Source organism: Heliangelus exortis, chromosome 5 (assembly GCF_036169615.1).
Source record: "Heliangelus exortis chromosome 5, bHelExo1.hap1, whole genome shotgun sequence".
NCBI lineage: Eukaryota > Metazoa > Chordata > Aves > Apodiformes > Trochilidae > Heliangelus > Heliangelus exortis.
In genome coordinates, this window is record NC_092426.1 from 24,052,605 (window position 1) to 24,073,091 (window position 20,487).

The 20,487-nt window shown below is 35.9% G+C and overlaps 1 protein-coding gene and 1 long non-coding RNA gene across 9 annotated transcripts in view; one reads left to right on the forward strand and one right to left on the reverse strand.

Annotated features, from left to right (window-relative positions):
- Nucleotides 1-19,071, forward strand: part of LOC139797160 (uncharacterized) — a 29,846-nt gene extending 10,775 nt beyond the window's left edge. The window contains exons 3-4 of one of the 4 annotated variants that reach the window (XR_011726318.1): nt 12,122-12,274; nt 18,285-19,071. This is a non-coding gene — a long non-coding RNA (uncharacterized lncRNA). Of the gene's footprint in view, nt 1-9,131; nt 9,216-12,121; nt 12,275-16,545; nt 16,596-18,284 lie in introns of those variants that run through there. The other 3 variants (XR_011726319.1, XR_011726320.1, XR_011726321.1) reach the window with 3 other exon arrangements.
- Nucleotides 1-20,487, reverse strand: part of MIPOL1 (mirror-image polydactyly 1) — a 197,978-nt gene that overhangs the window by 90,206 nt on the left and 87,285 nt on the right. For all 5 annotated transcript variants that reach the window (XM_071746097.1, XM_071746096.1, XM_071746099.1 and 2 more), the window contains one exon: nt 18,207-18,314. In XM_071746097.1, the coding sequence (XP_071602198.1) occupies nt 18,207-18,314 (108 nt within the window). The remainder of the gene's footprint in view (nt 1-18,206; nt 18,315-20,487) is intronic.

Here is a 20,487-nt window from a genome sequence, read left to right on the forward strand (position 1 = left end):
ATAAACATATAATTTAATAACCTTTACAGCCCCCTGGATTAAATTATGTGAAGTCTTTAGAGCTCATGTGCCTCACATTTCCTAGCTGAGTTCCTGGCTCAGATCCTTTACTGATGTGAAAGAGTACTTACTGTCTAGATTTCAGTGACACCCCTGTGCTGATCCTCTGGTGAGGATCAGGCTCACAAGCTTTTCTTCATGTTCGAAACTGATTCAGATAAAATATTCTCCAGATTTTCTCGTTGGATCACTGAAAAAGGGGGATGTTAACAAACCTCTCCTATTATCTGACTCTCTCAGCCAGTGGAGAACATTCTGTGTGTGCTGCAGAAAGCATCTTTGTTAGAGCATCCACCCATACTGCTTTTTCTACCAGTAGCAAAAGCCCAGGAATGGTGGCTGTTTTGCTGTGTACCACAAAAGAGGATCATTTTGGTACAATTTCTAATTTTAGAAGAGGTTCCTGATCTGAAGTGGATTGGCATGTCCCAGTTTACTCTGTCAATTTGTCACATTAGACCAACAGTATAAAGTAACAGTGCTCCAGTTAGGCTTCTGTCTTGGTTAAGGGGTTTAATGGTGTTCATCCCTGTACACTGGGATGAGCACTGTCTATTAATCTTACAATTCTAAAAATAAATCAATATAAGGGAGAAATCACCTGTGCTCCTGTTTCAGTGCTATATTTTCTTTTGCTTTTCTTTCCTACTTCCAGAAAACAAAACCTGACCTATACTGAGTGATCCACAAAGAAAAACAAACATAATTATGAAGCAGACATATTTTTATAAACAGGAATGTCAGGCATGTCATCTGGAGTAGAAGGTGGAAGAGATGTTACATCAATTAAAAAAATACTTGAGAAAGCAGCTGAGGTTTTCTTTAAAAGTCAAAAACATATAGGACATGAACAAATTTTAGATGTAATAATAAATAAATTTGGAGCAATAGTAAGAGATATGCTTCCCATCAGATTAATATCTTTAATACTGACCCACAAACAATTTAAAAATTCCTAAGTAAGCACTGAAAAAATGTGATATCTCTGCTTGTCTTACTGTTTTTTTACCCATCTTTTATTGTTTTTTAACCATTCAATCTCCATTATTCAACTTTCAGGATACGTCTATTTAACACCTAACTTAGCTATATGACCCACTGCAGGACAAGGTATTTATGTGACAAATTGCAAGATAGCACAAAAGAAAACCAATATACAGAAAATACTAGGATTTTATGAAGTGAAACTCTACTCAGAAAAGAGCTGCAAGTTTCTTTTTTTCAGAGAGGGTGGCAGAGAGAGGGCTGTTTTTTTTGAGGGTGTATTTTTTTTTTAGTTATTTTATTTTTAATTGGTACATATATTTCCAAGTATAGGGATGAAATATCACTAAAATACAAAAACAATTTTTGTTAGTATTATTTAACACTAAAAAACCTCACAGACCAACACTAAGTTGATGAATTCTTTTTCTTTTTTTTTTTTTTTCCTAGGAAATAGAATGGCAAAGACGAAAATTTAGCTTAATGGATTAGGGAAAAAACTACAGTGCTATCTGATAGACTATAAAAACTAGAAAAGTTCAGAATGTTTCCAGCTAAGCACAAAAATGCTGTTAATGATTAGCTGCATAACAAGAGATTTATCTCTGTCTTTTTTTCCTTTTTTTGTGTGTGTGTGTGTGTGTTGCAAAGGCAACACAGCCATACTGCAGGTCTGTCTGTGCCATTCTTAGGCTACTTTCAGGCCGATTGAGAAAAGCTGGAAAGTAAACACAGGTGTTTTAAAACTGGAGCCGCTGTCATGGACAACCACAAACACCCTTAACTCTGATGTGGCAACGCCTCTTTCCCGCCCTCTCTTTTTTTAAAGCATTGCCCAAAAAGAACATGCCAAATGTTTCACCTTTCACCACCTCAAAATAACTTGGAGCTTATAGCATTGTTTGGCAAATCGCAAGCAAAGAGATCATTTTTTCATTCCTTTTCAGATGTAGCCAACTGCAAATCAGTCACATAAAATAAAGAGCCATTCTATTTCTAATTATTTTGTTTTCAGTGTCCACTGCTTTACCTGCAAGTACTCTGTTTCAAGTTGAACATTTCCTTCCTCAAATGTTATTCAGACTCCTTGTTTTCATGATTGAGGTTCAATTTAAAAGACAGCGAGGGGATTTTGCAATAACTAAACAAGAGATTTAATCCAGTGGATAAGAGGACAGATTAAAAAAACATAACAACAACAACAACAAAGCCACAAATCCCTCAAACCAAAAGAAAAAACCTTGCTGTGTTTTCTTTTTTGGGGTTGTTTTTTTTTTTTTTATTATTATTGTTGTTATTGTGCAAGAATATATGAAAAACTGAAAAAGTACTCACTTGTACATTAGCTGTTCCAGGAAACAGCAAATCCTGTTTAACAGCCATGAAGTACTAACTAGCTAGAGGAAAAGTAAGGAAAGCAAAAGCAAAACAAATCCGCAGAAATCATGTAGTCATTCTTCACTTACACAGTTGATGAGTGGGGGGAAAAAACTTAATATATGAACAGAAATGAAACAGTTACTGATAGTTACTATTCAGTTCTGAAAAACTGGTAAACTAAACAGAGATGGTTATGCTTGGACTGAAACTAACAGCCCCAGCAACACTCCTTGACCCAAGATGCAGAACTGGTTCATAAGCTAAAGATCAAAAGCTAGATCCAGCAAAAAATCCTGAGATTTTATATTAAAAGTAGCAAAACCCTCACATCTATACCAACAGCAAACCCAACATTGCTGAAGAGATAAAATAAGTCAAAATCAGGTCTTACTTATTGTAAAGGATGATTTTTCTTTTCAGTCTCAGCCTTCAGATTCCAGAATGATTTTCTTTTTGACACAGACGCTTACACACCCCGGTTTCAAAAACCAGACACCAGACTTTCTGTGTGTCCTGTGCTCCAACTTAAACAAACACAAACGACTTCATAAGATAGACAGCGCTCATGCATACATTTATTTATGTTAGGACACAAGCTGGATTTTTCTTTTTTCCAGATTTTGTCCAGTGTGGTAAAGAGACAGTATTATTTATCAAAGGATCTGTCTGAACAGCTCTGAGCCTCCTCATCCCCCATTAACTTCATCAGGCACTGAAAATTGTTCACAATCTCACAAAACAGGCCTCAAGAGACGACTTGGCAAAATTGAACTTTACGTTAAAAATCATTGCTATTTCTTTTAGGCCCTTTTATCTTGTTTTTGGCAAAAAATGTGAATTATTTTGTATAGTTTTATATTAAATGCCTTACCAATAATATATTTAAAGCTTTACAGAATCTAGCTAAGAGAACACAACTCTTACGAACATAAAGCATCAAACTTCTGCCAGCAGCCAGCATCACTCATGCTGCTGTGTAGTACCTAACAAATACTTATAAGAAATCACACACACATAAGCACACACTTATTAAGATGGCAACAAAAGCCATAAAGAGCAAGAGCATTCACTATTTCACTTCATTTGTTGCTATTTCTGGCCTCTGCATTAAGTACATATGATCTGAAAATCATACACTGTAGAAACTATTACACAAATTGAAAAAAGTAGACTGAACAATATTGTGGATAAATTAGCCTGTTGATTGGTTTTCATTAGAAACACTTTCCTGTTAAAAAAGGAAGGGTTTACACTTGGCTGTAATATAAAGCAATAGAGTTTAATGTGATCTATTAAAAAAAAAGCTAAAGGAGAAAATCATTAAAAGTTCTGATAGCAACAATTAGTAGACAGCTGGAAAAAAAGGGAGAGAAAAGCTTGTTGAAATAACACTTCCAAGTGCAAGAATTTACCTGCAGATCTGAGAAATTTCAGAAAGTGTGTTTTAAGCTAACAAACTGAGTTAGAGAAACTTTATCAAACCACTAACTACCACCAAACAGCAATGACAGATTTATCCCTCAACACTACAGTGACCTCCTGGTCAAAAAGCTGATTTCTCATTCCTCCTGCCTTTTGCATTGTATGAGTTATTACTCAGTCACAAAGGGAGCTGATTTTTGAAGCAAGACATTTTCACCCGCATTTTAAGAGATAAGGGATGCTTTCAGCTGCACCTAACAAAGAGAAATTGGGGACACTCAGCTCGGGCATTTATTATTTTATGCAGCTCTGGAGAGCAGCTTTTTTTTCCTAGGTGTCTTAAAGAACCAGACAGACAGTACAACTGTAAAAAATACTAATAAATTTTAAATGTGAAAAATTAATTTTACTTAATGAAACAAACTGGGAAGCTGATTTTTATCTTTTAGGAAATGGGTAAAAAACCACCATAAGAAATGGTCTAGAAACTGATCCCTAAAGTTTAACTCAGATGAATAATAGGTACTTACAGAAGTAGCTTCCTGTGTGAGGCTTACTGGATTAGGCCCCAATTTGTGAAAATGTTTTTTCTGGATTCAGACCTGCTATTCTAAGTTTCAGGCTGGAATGAAGTTTTCAGAGTGGTGCTCTTAGGTCCTAAAGATTGGAGTCAGAAGAGAAACAACACAAGGGTGCAAAATACGCTGTTGCTGCTGCAATATCAACTCTGCTTGGTAATTTTTCTCAAATTACCAAAGAGTGGAAATATGAAGTCTGATGTCACTTTCTTCAAACATAAACACATCTCAGCAAGACTGTGAGTCTTTTTCACTTAAAGAATAACTGAAAAAACAAAACTAGGAGAAGCAGACATTCCTTTGTGAGGAAAAGTTAATAAAACATTTTATTTGGGAAGCAGACATGATACAATTGGAGATTGAAGGTGCACTTAGCTCTGTTCCATTATTTTACATTTGACAATGCTTGTCAAAGGATGTTAAAAATTGTTTTGTGGTCCAACAAGTCACTCAGTGTGAATAATTTTTAAGCAGCTTTTCTTTTTGTTTCAGTTAAAATTAAAATCCATGCTGTGTAATCCTTGGAGTCAATCTGTAATTAAGGGGATTTGAAGAGAGACCATGCACAGCATTAATGATAAAATTTAATATCTGTTTTAATACTCTAACATAAGAAAAAAACCTGAAGCAACATACAAAAAAGCAATCATCTCCCTATTTTGTGTGAATGCAGCATATATACACCATTACTATGTCCAGCAGCAATGCTCTATTTGATGTCAAGTTTTTTGTGTATAGACCAAATGTTTTGGGATTTAGCCTCTACAGAGCTTAAAACTGCATCTGCTTGAAAGTTGGCACCCAGATTTAATAGGCTAGATAAACAGATTTTATTTTATCTAGTTTGGAAAATGAGCGTTTTTGTTGGTACTGTTGTATAGTAATTCCAAACGGAAGGAGCCATCAGCAGCATTTCCAAAGTTTCAGATGCTCTCTGCCCAGTCACTCTGCCACTCACTCCTCTGGTATCTATGACATTTACAGCTCAACTGTAAGAAACAGGAGCAGATAACCAATTAAAAGAATTATTTTTATGTGCTATTCTTAAATGTTTAAAAGCCCAATGCAATATAAAAAAATGATAACATTTAGTACACTAAGTCCTCTAGACAATATGCAAGGAAAAAGTTTGAAATCTGTGTCTCTTCAAAATGCAGCTGGCTGTCATCAAGTAGTGTATTCAAACCATTTACTCAGCTATTAAACAGTAAAGCAAACACAGCTCCATTTTTAAACTAGAAACCTATGCTAAACGGTGTCATCCTTTCAGGGCGATTTTTTTCCCAAGAACTCAGTAAGAAGCATGGTTAAAGTAGAGGTGCTCTTAGTGGGATTTTGGGTAGAAAGGTTTTGAAGGGACAGGGTATCTTTTACTGAGAAAGGATAATAGATTATTTGAACATGGACATTTTTTCCTGTAAAATGTCTTCTGGCTTGAGCTCTTCTCAAAGGGCTAGCAAAACATCAATGTATTCTTACCAGACCTCTGTGTACCATCCAAGATACCTAGTTTATGAAAACAAATTTGAACACAATTCCTTTTATCTGTGAATATTGTCATAACAACCTAAATGTGTGTATAACACCCGAGGGTGTCACAGATTTGGGTCCTAGTCCCATCAAAATTAGAGTGCATGTGGAACTCACAAGCTTCAAGATCAAAAGAAGAAAGAGTTCATTTATTCTCAAAATTTAGATCCTGTAACAGTAGCTATAAATGTCAGTAGGAATGTTCTCCAGTAGTCCCTGCTACATACTTGCAGAGGATCAGGCCTAAACTACAAGATTAGCTTCAGTGTTTGAAAGCCAGGTACAAATGATGCTTCTGATATAAAACACAGTTTAAATGGTACTGATTTTTTTAAAAAAAAAGTTCTCTCAGTTTTTCAAAATGTGTGGCCAATATATTTGTAAAGAAAGAACTCTATGCGCAAGTCACACCACCACCATTTTAATAACTCCTCAAGCATAGCAGGTATTTCTTTAATAAACATAAAAGCATTGAAATAATCATCTTGACTGTGATCCACAAGGAAATGGTAGATTTATGACACTGTATGGAATCTGAATATGTCTAGTGAAACTGTGAAAGATGATGTCTGTTCTCCTATGGAGAATAAATTCTGGAAACGGAAAATCCATTATCAACCAACACATTTCAGAAAATAAAGTCCCAAAAGGTTTCTTTATATATTAAAACTAGCTGCAAAATGACGTTTGGGTCTTTGAGTTTATTTTAAATTGCAAATTTGGCTGCTTAGCAGCTTAACACAGCCACCAATACACATTAATACTATGGTCAGGTGATGTCATACACACTTATTTACTATTACAGAATAACATTTGTTACTTCAGTTTAAAGACAGCTCTTTTCTAATTTAATCTTTTAATTGTTTTTCTTTGTAAGATATATCTACCTTGCCACTAAGGAAGTCTAAATTTTGGAAGTAACACCACAGCTGACTGAATTTTGGAGGCATAAGAAATTGAAGTTTAATTGCAAACCTATTTTACAGGAGAAACCAGACCTTATTTGAGTGTTTTCAGTGAATAACTCATTTTTTGTGCAAGGGTAACAAGCAATTTTGATTCAGTTACATTACACAGCTACACATACAATTTTTCTAAATATGAAGACAAACCTAATAGGTTGAGTTGAAATCCTCATGCATTGATATACTCCTGCTGATGTGAAGCTTACTTTATACTTCTAAGTCTTCAAATAATAAAAAGCCCACAAGGCTACATATTTCATAAACCAAAATGCTATCTGTGGTTGTGTTAATCAGTCAAGATAGTGCTTATATACATTCTGAATAGGTGCAACATCACTGTGTCTGCACACATTTCTTATGTTAAAGTCTGGAAACTCAGAATGACTGAATTATCAAGTTTACTACTTGACATCTAAAGTTTAGCTGCCAGTCCATAAACCTGGGAGAAAAGCTGTGGAGGTATACTAGATGACAGGTGAGGAATATTTTATTTCATAAAGCTTACTTTCATGGGAGAAAAATAAAAAAAAATCAAAGTAAATTCAAGTCCTTTCTTTCTGCTCTTCATAACCTGTATACTACTAGGACAGAAAAATACATCTATAGCATAGAACAAGTACATCTCTTCCCTAGCAACTTGGATATGTGAACAGCAGAGTCCACTTTTCCCTGACACCTCTGCGTGGCCACACACGTGGAACTCAAATCAGGATTTTGATCTTACTTAAGGGGAAAAGGAAGGGATTTTCAAAAGCCTCTCAGTGACCTAGAAGCACAAGTGTCCTAACATCAAAAATGCACCTCTGCACCAGAGCAAATAAATAGATGGGAATTAAAAAGGAAAGGCAAAATGAGTCCTGACTCCTGTGAGTCAATGAGGGCTAAGCTGCGCTTGCTGGACATGGGCTCTTTTGACTTAATTTCATTCTAAAACCTAAAGCTTCTCACCTGGGAACTGAATAGTAGAGACTTTCAGATTATAATAAAGAGATAAATAAAAGCAAACATCTTGAGGGTTCTGAATCAAGGCTACTCCAAAGCCTTACAGCCATACTCAGACCGAATGTTTCAGTGACTTCCTTTACCATCCATCTCCCTTGAACCGTGTTTCAAATGATCAGTTGCATGCAAAATGCTAGGAAAGGGTTCTCCAATTCTGCATAGAAATTTGGATAAATTTAAACATACAAAGACCAAAGATTCCTTTTCGCAAATACCTAAAATTCTGAAATATTTACATTGATCCTTTATCCTATCTCTGGTGTCCTCTACCCAACATCTAAAGTAGATTCCATCAGTTCTGAGAGGTGTTTCTGATAAGGAGGTCATGGATGGGTCAGAGCAAGACCTTTGCTATTTAATGACCCTGCAGCTTGCTTTTGTACAAGTGCTTAAGTTACTACCTTTTATACATTTTACTGTAGGACAGAAAACTGACATGTCATCATGCATTCAGACTCTAGATTTTGTTTAGAGTTGCTGCCCAAACAAATAAAGACTGGTTTTTTGTGCAGCACAAAAAGTGAAGGGTATACAATAAGACACTTAAAAAATTATTGAAAATGAAGATTTACCATGCGGTCACTTGGCATGTATGAATAACAGATTTCATATGGATTTCATATGGAGAAAGAATGAAGATTTATGAAATAAAAAAATAACACATAACAATGTCACTCCTCCTCTTCACTAGTTAATCTGACATCTTGTCTCCAGCATCATTTAATACCCTGAGAAAGGAAAAACTAAACTTGGCTAAATGTTTTTGGTACTTCCTTTGTTTCATTACGGTACAATAATAACAGATATTTTAAAAAATACACCATTGAAGATTAGGGATGACATTATTAATAGAAACTAAACCTAAGGGCTTCTTAAATATTGCAGAAAACAGTTACTATTTCATTTACAAAATGGCTTTGGATTTAGAATCTCTTAACTAATTTTGGAAATATATTTAATAGTATCAGAAAGTGGCAAGGAAGGAGGGAATCCTAGTTATAGTTAGTCAGATACATTAGGCTTCATGATTGTTTCAGAATTAGATTAGGACATGTCCTTTATTCCTGATCCATGTAACCCTAAAATGAATGTCCATTCTGTTGGGAAAGTAAAAGAAATGTTTACAGCTGTCTGAAGGACAGCAATATGACACCTTCTCAAATGTTACAAAGGCTCATTGTAGCACTATTATTGACATGCTATTGGACAGGAGGAAGCAGAAATGAACACATGACTGGGGTGATAAACTATATTATTGGAGATGGTGACAATGCTTATCATTATAGTAAGCAGAATTTTTGGTTTTATGAATTCTTCTTTCTCTAGAAGTAGTTTTCTAACATGATTCTGTTTCTAAAGAATGCTTTGGTTATGCATAATATTCTGTAATTCTAATTTACAAAATAGTGATGAATTTCAGTATATTTTGGAATGCATCCATTTTTTATCACTAGGTCAAGGCGTGCGTTGGTGTCACATCTACGAAGATAAGTTGAGAATGAGTAGGTAGCAGTTTCCTATCTAACCACAGGATGCCTGCATAGTTTGTTCCATCTTCTACAACTTCAGAATATTTGTTTATTTCAGGATATGTGTTTCTAGAATACATATATATGAGATTTGCACCACCTCCATCAATTTTTCCAGTTCTGAGGTCCTTTATCAGAGTTTAGATGAAACCCTGAAAATGGAGGAACATTTACAATTGAAATAAGGCATTCTTGAAACTGGAAGGCCAAGTAGTAGCATCATTGAGCAAGGAAGGAACTTCCAGGAAATAATCCACATGGCTATCAAAGGAATCAACCATAGAAAGTAGAATCAATACTGTCAGAAGAAAAAAAAGGTGTGTGAAAGTGTATTTGTAAATGTTAAATTAATAAAATATGTGCAGATGCACAATTTCAGAACTGTTTAAGGAAAAACATGGATGAGAGAATCTGGTCAACAGGAAGTTCATACTCACAAAAGCCTATTACCATGAAAGAGATGATTTTTCACATAACAGAAGTGAGGATGTGGAAGCAGTGTAGACAACTTTAAGAATGATAATCCAGATGTCAAAAAACATGAAACCAAACCAAAGCATTCCAAGTACCTGCTGCATTATTAAATACTACTTTTGTTAATCATAAGTAGTAACATTGACTGACCTCATGGGAAGACAATTTCTACCAATGAAATGGGAATCAAAATATAAGACTCAGAAAAAAGGCTTGAATGACCACTTCATCCCCAGTGACAACGGGATGTTTATAGTATATACAAATACGTTGCTGAAGTTTAAGACTGTCAATAGTAATCTGGTGCCAAAGAGATATGAAGGCTTTCAAAAAAAAAGAAACAGGCCTCCAAGGAATTTGTAGTGAAGCTTATGAAAGCTGACACATCTTACTGCTGCCTATTCCACAGCCAGTTAATGACTTCACAAGCTGACCACTGAAAATCATGCAGGTATTAATGTTACCAAACATAAAAGGGTACATGTATACCCTCTACAATTCTCTGGTGTTTCCTATAAATCAGATTTACCAGGCTCTGGAAGCCTGTGTTTGTAAAGGGACTCTGGACAACTTCTCTCTCTGTGAAAGACAAGTGCCTCATCTCATAGTTTATTTCCCATATTCACCATTGGGTAAAACATTGTACTATTTGCTTGTGGCACATTTAAGCAATTATTTAACTCCCTGTAGAAGTTTAGATATTTTTTATCAATTAATATAAAGTTTATCAGTGCTAAAATGTTAATTAACAGATGAGAATATAGTTTTCACTCATGAAGAATTATTCTGTCAAAATCTGCATAACTATTAAATAAAGTCTAGTAGCCTGGATGGCTGTAAAAAGCAATTAACAAAACTGGCCACTGAGAATGATAGCAGCGAATGGAATTTCTGAACTTAGGTTTCTGACTCATAATCAAATCTACGTGTTCAACTAGTCACATAATGCCTTTGGGACAGACACATAAGCAAACTGTTACACTCCTGAATATATGACAGCAGATGAAGGGGAAATCCCTGGCTAAGGATCTCCAGACCTGAACTGACCAGAGGACCAAGTTGTGACACCTGGCTTGGAGGAACGATTGACTCCAAGGAAACTTCAGATAGTTACTTTAAAGAGTACTCAACAAGTGCTCACATTTTTTCCCTTGGGGCAGATGGAGAATGTTGCTCACTATAGGATTATACAAGTTTTCTCCATCTCCATACATAAAGATAACAGGGCAGGTTGTCAGAAATCTGCAGCAAGTGCTGCTAGCTTTTGGAGACACTACAACTTAAGCAGAAAGAAATGCAGAAAATTAATATTGAAGTGGAACATGGACAGAATTATTTCTGCAGGAGTTGTACAGAGCCTCTTTTTACTGTTCATTTATGGCACAATGCACCAGCTTACACAGATATCCTCTGAGGTATAAAGTAAAATTTAATAACATCAGCCATAAAGTGACAAATCATGTTTCTGGCATGGATAAAAGCTGAACAGATTTGGCTCTAACCTTAGTGACTCCCTTTAAGACCCTGTGATTAACTGGTTTTGGGTGCAGCACAAGCAAAGATTCTGTTCAATGAAATTAAGATTGCAACTCTATTTACACTGTCTGATAAAGTGTCTAGGAAGCAGCAACTGAAGAAAAATGTCTGTGCATTCTTATCCACATCAAGATTGCCAACAGCAAGTTCCAAGTTTTACTCGGTCTTTTATTTCCACCTCCACTATGCACTTAAAAGCAATTCAAGCATTCAAACTGCAGCAAACTTGCAGTTTGAATATTAACAGTGATCTCATGTGCTTCATAACAAGTTTTACTGACAGGTAAGAAAATTTGTCTCTCACACATTTAAACAAGAGCACATACAGCTTTGGACAATTCTTCTGAAAACACAAGCAGAACCCTTGTAAGGAGAAGAAAATGTACTGAAACAGCTCTTGCACAAAGTTTGAGACTGCAGCTTTGATAAATCCTCTAGTATTTTATCCTTGTGTAAGGAAGAATAGCTTGAAGAACCTTTCAGGATTAGTTGTAACAACATATTATTTGCTGGGAATAACCTCCAAGAAGCCTGTTAACTATTCCCATTGCTCCTGAAACGTTCCTGTAGTTTCATAAAAACAGATATAGAACAAAAGTAAATGCAAGGGCACACTGAACAGCAAATCTGCAATCTATTTCTCCTCTTCTTCTACTTCCAGTACGAAGATGGCATCCCATTCTTCAAACATCCCTGTGAATTAATTTGCAAATGTGACAGCAGTCCCTCAGAGGTAGCAGCATGTGACATCCAAAATGAAAACCATGGTTGCTTTAGGGTTAACTCTACTTGCTCTACAGAGCAAGTTCTCAAGGTGAGTTTTCACAGATTGATATTCTCTTAGATTCAGAGGGAACAGAGCATAGTGGACAGAGGAATTCATGATCAAATGTGAGAGGAATAGGTGAATTGTCCAGTATATGGATATTGCAGAGCTGCTTCATTGAAAAAACCCAAGCACTCTGAAATAAGCTCAGTATTTTATAGCATCTTTTACTAAACAATATCACCATACCAACAATCATAGAATCACAGAATCATGGAATGGTTTGGGTTGGAAGGGACCTTAAAGATCATCTAGTTCCAACCCCCTGGCATGGGCAGGGATGCCTTCCCCTAGACCAGGTTACTCCATGCCCCATCCCACCTAGCTTGAACAATTGCAGGAATGTTGCATCTGCAACCTCCCTGGGCAACCTGTTCCAGTGTCTTACCACCCTCATAGTGAAGAATTTCTTCCTAATGTCTAACCTAAACCTACCCTCTGCTATTTTAAAACCATTACCCCTCACCCTATCAATACATGCCCTCGTAAGAAGCTCCTCCCCAGCTTTGCTGTAGGCCCCCTTCAGGTTCTGGAGGGGGTACCAACCAAGCAGATCAACAGCAAGATTTACACTCTTTAAAGTTCAATGTCTAATTGCTTTTCAGCTAAAAACTGTAGAAAGGTTTAACACCCACTTCACCAGTGAAAAATCTAGCTATTCAACTGTTCACTATAAAATACTGGTAATCAGTAGCCAGTTTCTATCACTCATGCAGCACTGTAGTTAACAACAGCGCAACAGCTGAAATGGCTTAGGTTGGCACAGCAGTGACAAAAACTTAAGTTCTAGGTTCCTAATAAATCAACCTGATCTCTGTTGCCTTATGTGAAATGTTTATGAAAGTACTGAAAGGCTTTTCTCTTAGAATTTCTGAGGATGCAATTAATAAGATAATAAAATGTAAAAATTGTATGCTGAACTGGAATTTGAATAGAAGAGACTGGAATCTCAGTTTCCAACCACTGTTTCAGGCAAGTTTCTCTGGATTAAGAGCATTTCAAAAGTCTATAGCTCTGCCAAAAGCCATAAACCAGCTCTAAACTCACTAAAAAGAAGCTCTGAAACTTCAGTTTTGAAGTTCTAAACAGAAAATCACTGTTAGAGTTATTTAGGTTCTGTAGAAAAGGGACACTTTTGAAGGAATAATTTTACTCCATAATCAATTTTATGCCTAAATAGCATGAATACCTCAAGCTTTTCAATATTAGCAAACATTTAGAACTTTATGTTAAAGTTTTTCTTATATTTGTAAGCTGTTTGAAATCAGATTCTTCTAGTACTGTGCTTTTCACGGACAATAAGTTGAAGCTGGCTTTGTCTTTGCTCATGGCATTGTTAAGCAGATAGAGAAAAACAGTTTTTACTCTAAGAATCAAAACAGAGCTTAATATAATTTAAGACAGGCAACAGGGAGTACCTAAATTGAGTGTTCTAAAGTGGCCTTTTCACATTTATCATCACTAGAGCAACTACCAAAGTGCTATGCCAGGTGGATTTCCTGCCCTGCCCTTGACACAGTTCTTATGTGTAAGCAGAAAGCAGGTGACACCAGCTACAAATGTTTTATGCCACTACTGTAGACAATTTTTGATAGATCCTTTCAGAAAGATAAGGTCACTTTCTTGCCTCTAAATTTCTCATATTCTTAATAAAACTATGGAAGCATGTAGGATGAATTCCACAGAAAATCACAACTAAAAAGACTGATTAGTCAGAAAGAAGTAACAGAACAAGACAATTATAACAAACATTAACATATTAAGAGTTCTGAAGGAGATTAATAACCTTTACAAGTTCTAATGGCATTATACTTGGATGGGGTAAACTCATTTATTCACTAAAGGGCACCTGATTTGTGTTTCATCATGAAACTGCCCTCTTCTCCATTTTTAGTTTGGCTTGGAAGTAAAACTAGTATGCCTCTCTGGGCTTCAAAGAATAATTCATGTATTAAGAAGAATGTACCATCTAATTAAAAATTACAAAATAGATCAGGTCTGTGAAAAAAAGCCTCTCACTATGCTTCATTCACATCCAGTTTAACTTCTTCCATGAATTTTCACATTTAGTTATCTGTTTCACAAGACTTCCTATTTTTCTTCAACTGAGTAAATGGCATTCACACTTGCAAAATCTTCATTTTTCTTTAGGAATATGCATTACTTTAAGGCCTGCATTTCAGAACTACACAATACAAAACTGATGATGAAATATCTACAATAATATTTGAATAATAATGGAAAAATCGCAATTCTTCAACTTTTCTGTGTTTAATTGAATCAGCTACTTCAGTGTGTTGTGGGAATACATTTACCAGAATCAGCAGAGACCAAATGTTAATTATGTAGGCCAAGCACAAATGAATAATCTTATGTATAGACCCTGACACATTAGAACTGCAAAGCACTCAGCAGATCTTATTTTATGAAAATGTACTAAGAGCGCAAATGTATAGGCCCTTAGGAAGCAATTATCCCAAAAAGATTTAGCTATAATTCAATCTGAAATATTATTAGAGATTTTTTAAAAATGGTTTCACAAAGAAGAGGATTATTTTACTTTAACTATGGAAATAGGGGCCCACATGCTTCTCTGAATGACCTCTGTGCAGATCTGGGCGTTGCCTGGAGGGTAGGTTTGAAAATGGCATTTTTGTTCAATTAATGCAATACCTTATGGCTAATAAGAATATTACAAATATTAGGAGTACCAGTTTGGCATCGTGAGATGGAATGGCCATAAACACTGTAAGGAATGTTCTATGAAATAAACACATTACATATGGAAATTTTAAAACACATACTCCTAATATATATGACAGGGATTAATCAAGAAGAGCTACCTTAGCAAAGACATGCAGGTGTTATCCTGCACAGTAATTAAATGGCACAATATAGATCTATAGAGCATGCCTTGGGTGCCATATGTTTTACTTGTCACACAATCCTCAGGTGTGACATAGGATCTGAAAGTGCAAAAACAAAAGCATGCCAGGGTGTTTACATCACCTTTGTGACATCCAGATCCTGGGTCTGGCCACTTTACTGATACCTTACCTCTCCCATAAATGCAATCTGTCTCTGCTGCTTTGCCTCGCTCAGGAATCTATGGGCTGCTCCTGCCTTACAGAGGGTGGCAGTAGCCCTGTGAGCTAACAGAATTAAACCCAAAGCTGGACGCTTCCAGTTTATCTATTAGAACATATCATCAGAGCAATAAAATAGATTTATTGAGGACTGGTGTTAGACTTTTTCTCCTTCTGAGTAACTCTATTGTGAGATGACTTTAAGAGTCAGAATAAAACAATACCCGTTGGGTTTTGTTGGTTAGTGTATTTCAGGACCCCATTGAGGTAATAACCTCATCTTCATCACAAACTTTTATTCCATCCTTAATGTAATTAATCCTGATTATTGTATTTTTATGCAGTAAAGATTGCATGCACCCTGTACAGCATCTGATGTTTATGCTTCTGTTACTTAATGAAGAAAATCTGTAGCAGACCAAATTCCTCATCTGCCATCTATCAGCAGGATACATCTTTTGTCAAAATAAATCAGACAATATTAATTAAGTTTTTAAGAGTCGGGGAAAATAAAGTTTTTTAAAAAACAAATTTTCTTAACAGAAACTTACTAGACACAGAAGGAATACCTGGACTCCTTCTGCAGGACAGGTGTTTGCATCTGAATAAATAGTACATTGCCCAGTTCCCAGTTTGCATGTGGAGCTAGTTAAAGTAAATGTAGTTCTCTGGAACATGGTGAAAATAAAAATACTTGTGTTGATATTAAACTGCACCACAGACACAAATGGCCTGTTCTACTCCTCTGAAAATGGTCAGATGATCAGAGGGCAATCTGCAGCGGAGAGGAGACAGAAGGGGACTCATGGGTCTGTAGATGCTCCCTGTGTGCAGCAGGAGGTGGCAGCTAAGGACAAGCAGGTTTCATAGGGCAGGGGTGTGCCAAGACCCCCCAGTGCTGCTCCCTGTCAGAGGGCTCTGGCCCTGGCTGTGGCTGGCCAGGGCACTCCTGCTGCCATCAGCATCAGAGCTCCCTGATGGACCAAGAGCCAGCTGGTCAAAGCCATTTTGTCACTGACACAAGTTTCATTCTTACCAGACAGTCCATATTTTCTAGGCTGTAGCTATGCTAAAAAGGGGTGATAAGCTTTTCATTTACATGAGTCCTTATGTCAGGATGAGTGTTCATATTCTGTATATCAAAACTAAAATATTATCACCGTTTTTTCACAGGAGCATTTTAAAATTTCCAAGGTCAAGAATTCAACTTGATCCATCAGTCTTTTAAAAAGTACCTCTACAGAGGTACAATATTTAAAAAGTTGAACTTCATAAAAAATTAAAAAGCATTCCTTTTTTTATCCCCAGACTCATCTGTAAAATACTATGACCAATTAACCTCTAACTCTGAAAAGTCAAAAAAAGCGTGTGACAGTCAGAAATTAAATTCTTTAAAGTCTAGGTGCTGGGATAGCAATATCAGGCTTAGAATGAAATCCTAGTAACACTCTGGACCATTAAGCCACTTCTTGAACTGAAAATATAATTATTCTGTAAGCAGTATGTCAGGTAATATTAAATATAAAAAGTGTACTTTCAATAAACTATTTGTTTTCTAACTCTCTGCATAATATCTTCAGTGACACAGAAAAAACAAGTGAGTATGCAATTATTGAAAACCAATGCTACGTTCAGTTAGTAGCATGTTCAGCAAGCACTAACTTTTAATGACAACAGATTCAAAATATTACTATTGTTGTGGACAGAAACAGCCCTGAATATTTAGGGCCTCCATTTCTAGCAATTTGAGGAGGGATTGTCTCCAGTACTGCACACTTGATTTTGTAATCACCACAGATTCTGATGGCAATTATAAATCCATGGAACATACAGCCTTTGTGTGGCACACAGCCTCTCTCTGTTTATTCATTCTATTTTTTTTTTTAACTGAGAAATGTCAAACTACAGAAGGATTTACCTTAATTCCTATGCTTTGCATCTGTCAAGTTGTTGCATGAACAGTTATGTTTCCCGAATATATGAAAAAAAAATGTAAAAGAAGGCAAAGGAAAATCTGCCTATGTATGTGTTACATTTGAATTTTACTGCCTAAGTCAAAGACAGTTTTTAAATTCCAACAGAGTATCAGGGTAACTTCTGCATGTACATTGTCTTTCCACTATCCATATAGGAGATTTTTAGGAATACAGGGGTTGAATAGGTGTGCACAATGCTTGCACATCTTACCTGGCACAGCCTCTTATTCTGTCTAGTGGTGAGATTGCATTGCTGGTTATGTAGCTATCAGTTCCTCTGATGTTACAATTTCCCTTTCTCAAAGCAGCAATAACTGTCACTTTACACTGTCCTTTCTCTGACCCTCTCCTGTCTCTCTGCTCATTTTTATTCTTATTGACAGGACTTATTATTCCTCCTCCCAATTTCAACTAGCTACCCTTTTGCAAATAGTAGTATCAACTACGTGGTCACTAGTAGTATAGGTCAACAATGTTATTAATATAGCACACACTGCTGGGAGCAGATCAAACAGCCATGCTTTAAAATATTAGTTTTGCAAAGGTACCATGAGGCAAATAGTTGCAGGTTTTTTCATGTTATAAAATACAGTATTGTAAGGATGGTCTGCAAGAACTTAGCATTAATTACCACACCAATAATTTGGTGGATGTTATTTTTTTTTCTTGTTGTTTTCATACACAAAATAAAATAAAACCATAACAGAAGGGTGCTGTATCTGTGTTTAAAGAAGGGGTTGTTGGCAAACACCATAGCTCACTTCTGCTGAAATGTACACAACTGATATATGCAGCCCAGAAAGCTGGCACCAGGGGCTTACAACCTTAATTTGCCTGCAAGAAGAAATGGAGATTTACCTTCAGAGCACGTTCTTGATTGTTTTCAGCAGTCAGATGTCTCGTGTTGTTTGCTGAAGTCTGGTTCTGCTCTTTCAGATGATGAAGCTCCTGCTCCAGCCGTTTGCACTGCAACGAGGAAAGAATCCCATTAAGTAGAGGAGTGTGGGCATATTTTTTTCAACAAGTCAAATGAATTAACGTAAATAAGCCCATCACCATTTCTGCAGTAGTGAAAGCATCAGACAAAAGCAAGTTGCAATCCCAGACCAGTGCCAGAACTACATTTTTAAAATGTACATCATTCTATGATTACTCAGTTTCTTCCTGGTCCAATTGTATGCCATAAAAAAATAAGTTTAGTATCAGATAATGACATTTTGCAGAATGATATAAATAAAAATCTTAAAAATGTCGAGTTGCATTTCTGCTCTGAGTATGTCACCATAAGCCTAGATTTCAGCTTTTGTGTATTGAGTAAATGGACAAAAAGGAAGAACAGCAAGCAAATGACAGGCCCTCCTCTCAAATCCAGGACTCAGCCTTTTATTGGGAAATATATATGTAATTTTTTTTACTTGTATTTTTTACACTAAAGATTACTTTAATTCCCCAACACACACCACATCTTGAAAGTAGCTTTAAGATTGTTTTGTTTAAATATTTAACTTAATGACAAAGAATGAAAAATTTAACATTTGCTACTGTGTGCATACACACGTATACTTCTGCTGTCAGCCAAGCGTATTTTTTTAAGATTAAAGGTCTGCAGCATGTGAGTTAAATTATATTTAACTGTTTTTTTATGGTATCTGTAACAGGTCTTGCCCAGTAACCTGATCTGAAAGAGTAATTGGTTGTCAGCAGACAGGGCATGGTCATATGAAAAAAAATGTTTTACAAAAAAAAAGGAAAGCCAAAAAGATGAAACATCAGGAAAACACAGGAGAACAACTGTTAGAACCAGAGAAAACAACAATATTAGCAGGAAAATTTTAAAACAATATATCACTACCAAAATCAAAAGCTGATAAGACTCTGTTAGAACGACAGATAATTAATTGACAGAAATTATTTTAAATACTTTTTGAGAATATTATTAAGAAAGGAATGATATACTACCCATGTAAGCATTGCTTTCTCAAATGAAAGACCTGGAAACACAGAGAGCTATAGGACTGCATATATTATAACTGAGGTCCAAGTAAAACAAGGAGTACAAAAAGATCTGAAGACAGATAGTTTAAAGACATACCAATACCTACACTTAAACAGCAAATAAGTCCTTAACAACGTACTGAGCATCAGGAATCCAACATAGGATATAAAACAAAATGATTCAGCCCCGTATTTAATAAGTTTTAAATAAGTGAAGGTGTGCAATAGTACTATTAAAAATTTCCATTCATATATCTCTTGTTGCATTTTATTATTTCTGACAGAAATCTGGGTTTATTTCTAATTGGATTACTTATTTTAAAGGCATAAAATCTGTCTGGCCTACTGCATTCTCTTAGAGTTTGTTGTAAAGTTTGTTAATGCAGTCTCATTTTTATTGCAAGAAAAAGACAATAAGACACTTTCCCATAAAATAGAGAAACACAGAAAAAAATGTTATTTGACTGCAAATATTTCACAGATTTGAGACGTTTAATACCTATGTTTATCTCCTATACACACAACATCACAAATCACAGAACCACAGCTGCAATTCTTTTTCCATCTCCAGTATGAAAATCATGTGTCTGCAGACATGAAGGTGCTAATAAAACTACGCAAGAACTAAACACAAATTTGGGAGGTTTTTTTCTCTTGAAGCAATTTTTTTCTCCAGCAAATGTGATCTAAACTCAATTTAAAAAAGTAAAATCAATCTACTACTTCTGGCACACATTGCATCCTCTAAGATGGGCAGACCTCTCACTTTTCTGCTTTGCCAATGTTCTTCAAAACATTGCTCTGGCATTGTCAGTTTGACAACAGCACAGGTTTTTTACAGTAAATATTATTAGAAAGGTCAAAATTTCAATCTGCCTTTTAAACATGAATTTATATTAATGCTATTCTCTTGATTCCCAAAGAGACATGACAATGCTCCAGAAGTAAAACCTACCATACAGAAAAACGTTTTGTACAGGGCAGGCTGCACAGGTAAGGGGATGGGTGCAGCCTTCATCCACTCTCAAGTCCAGTGAAGACAGGACAGTGAAATAAATAGCAGCAGTGGGATTCAAGTATCATGAAGCATATAGAGCATGTACAATAAGGATGCAGCACGAGTAACATAAAATGGATGGCCCTC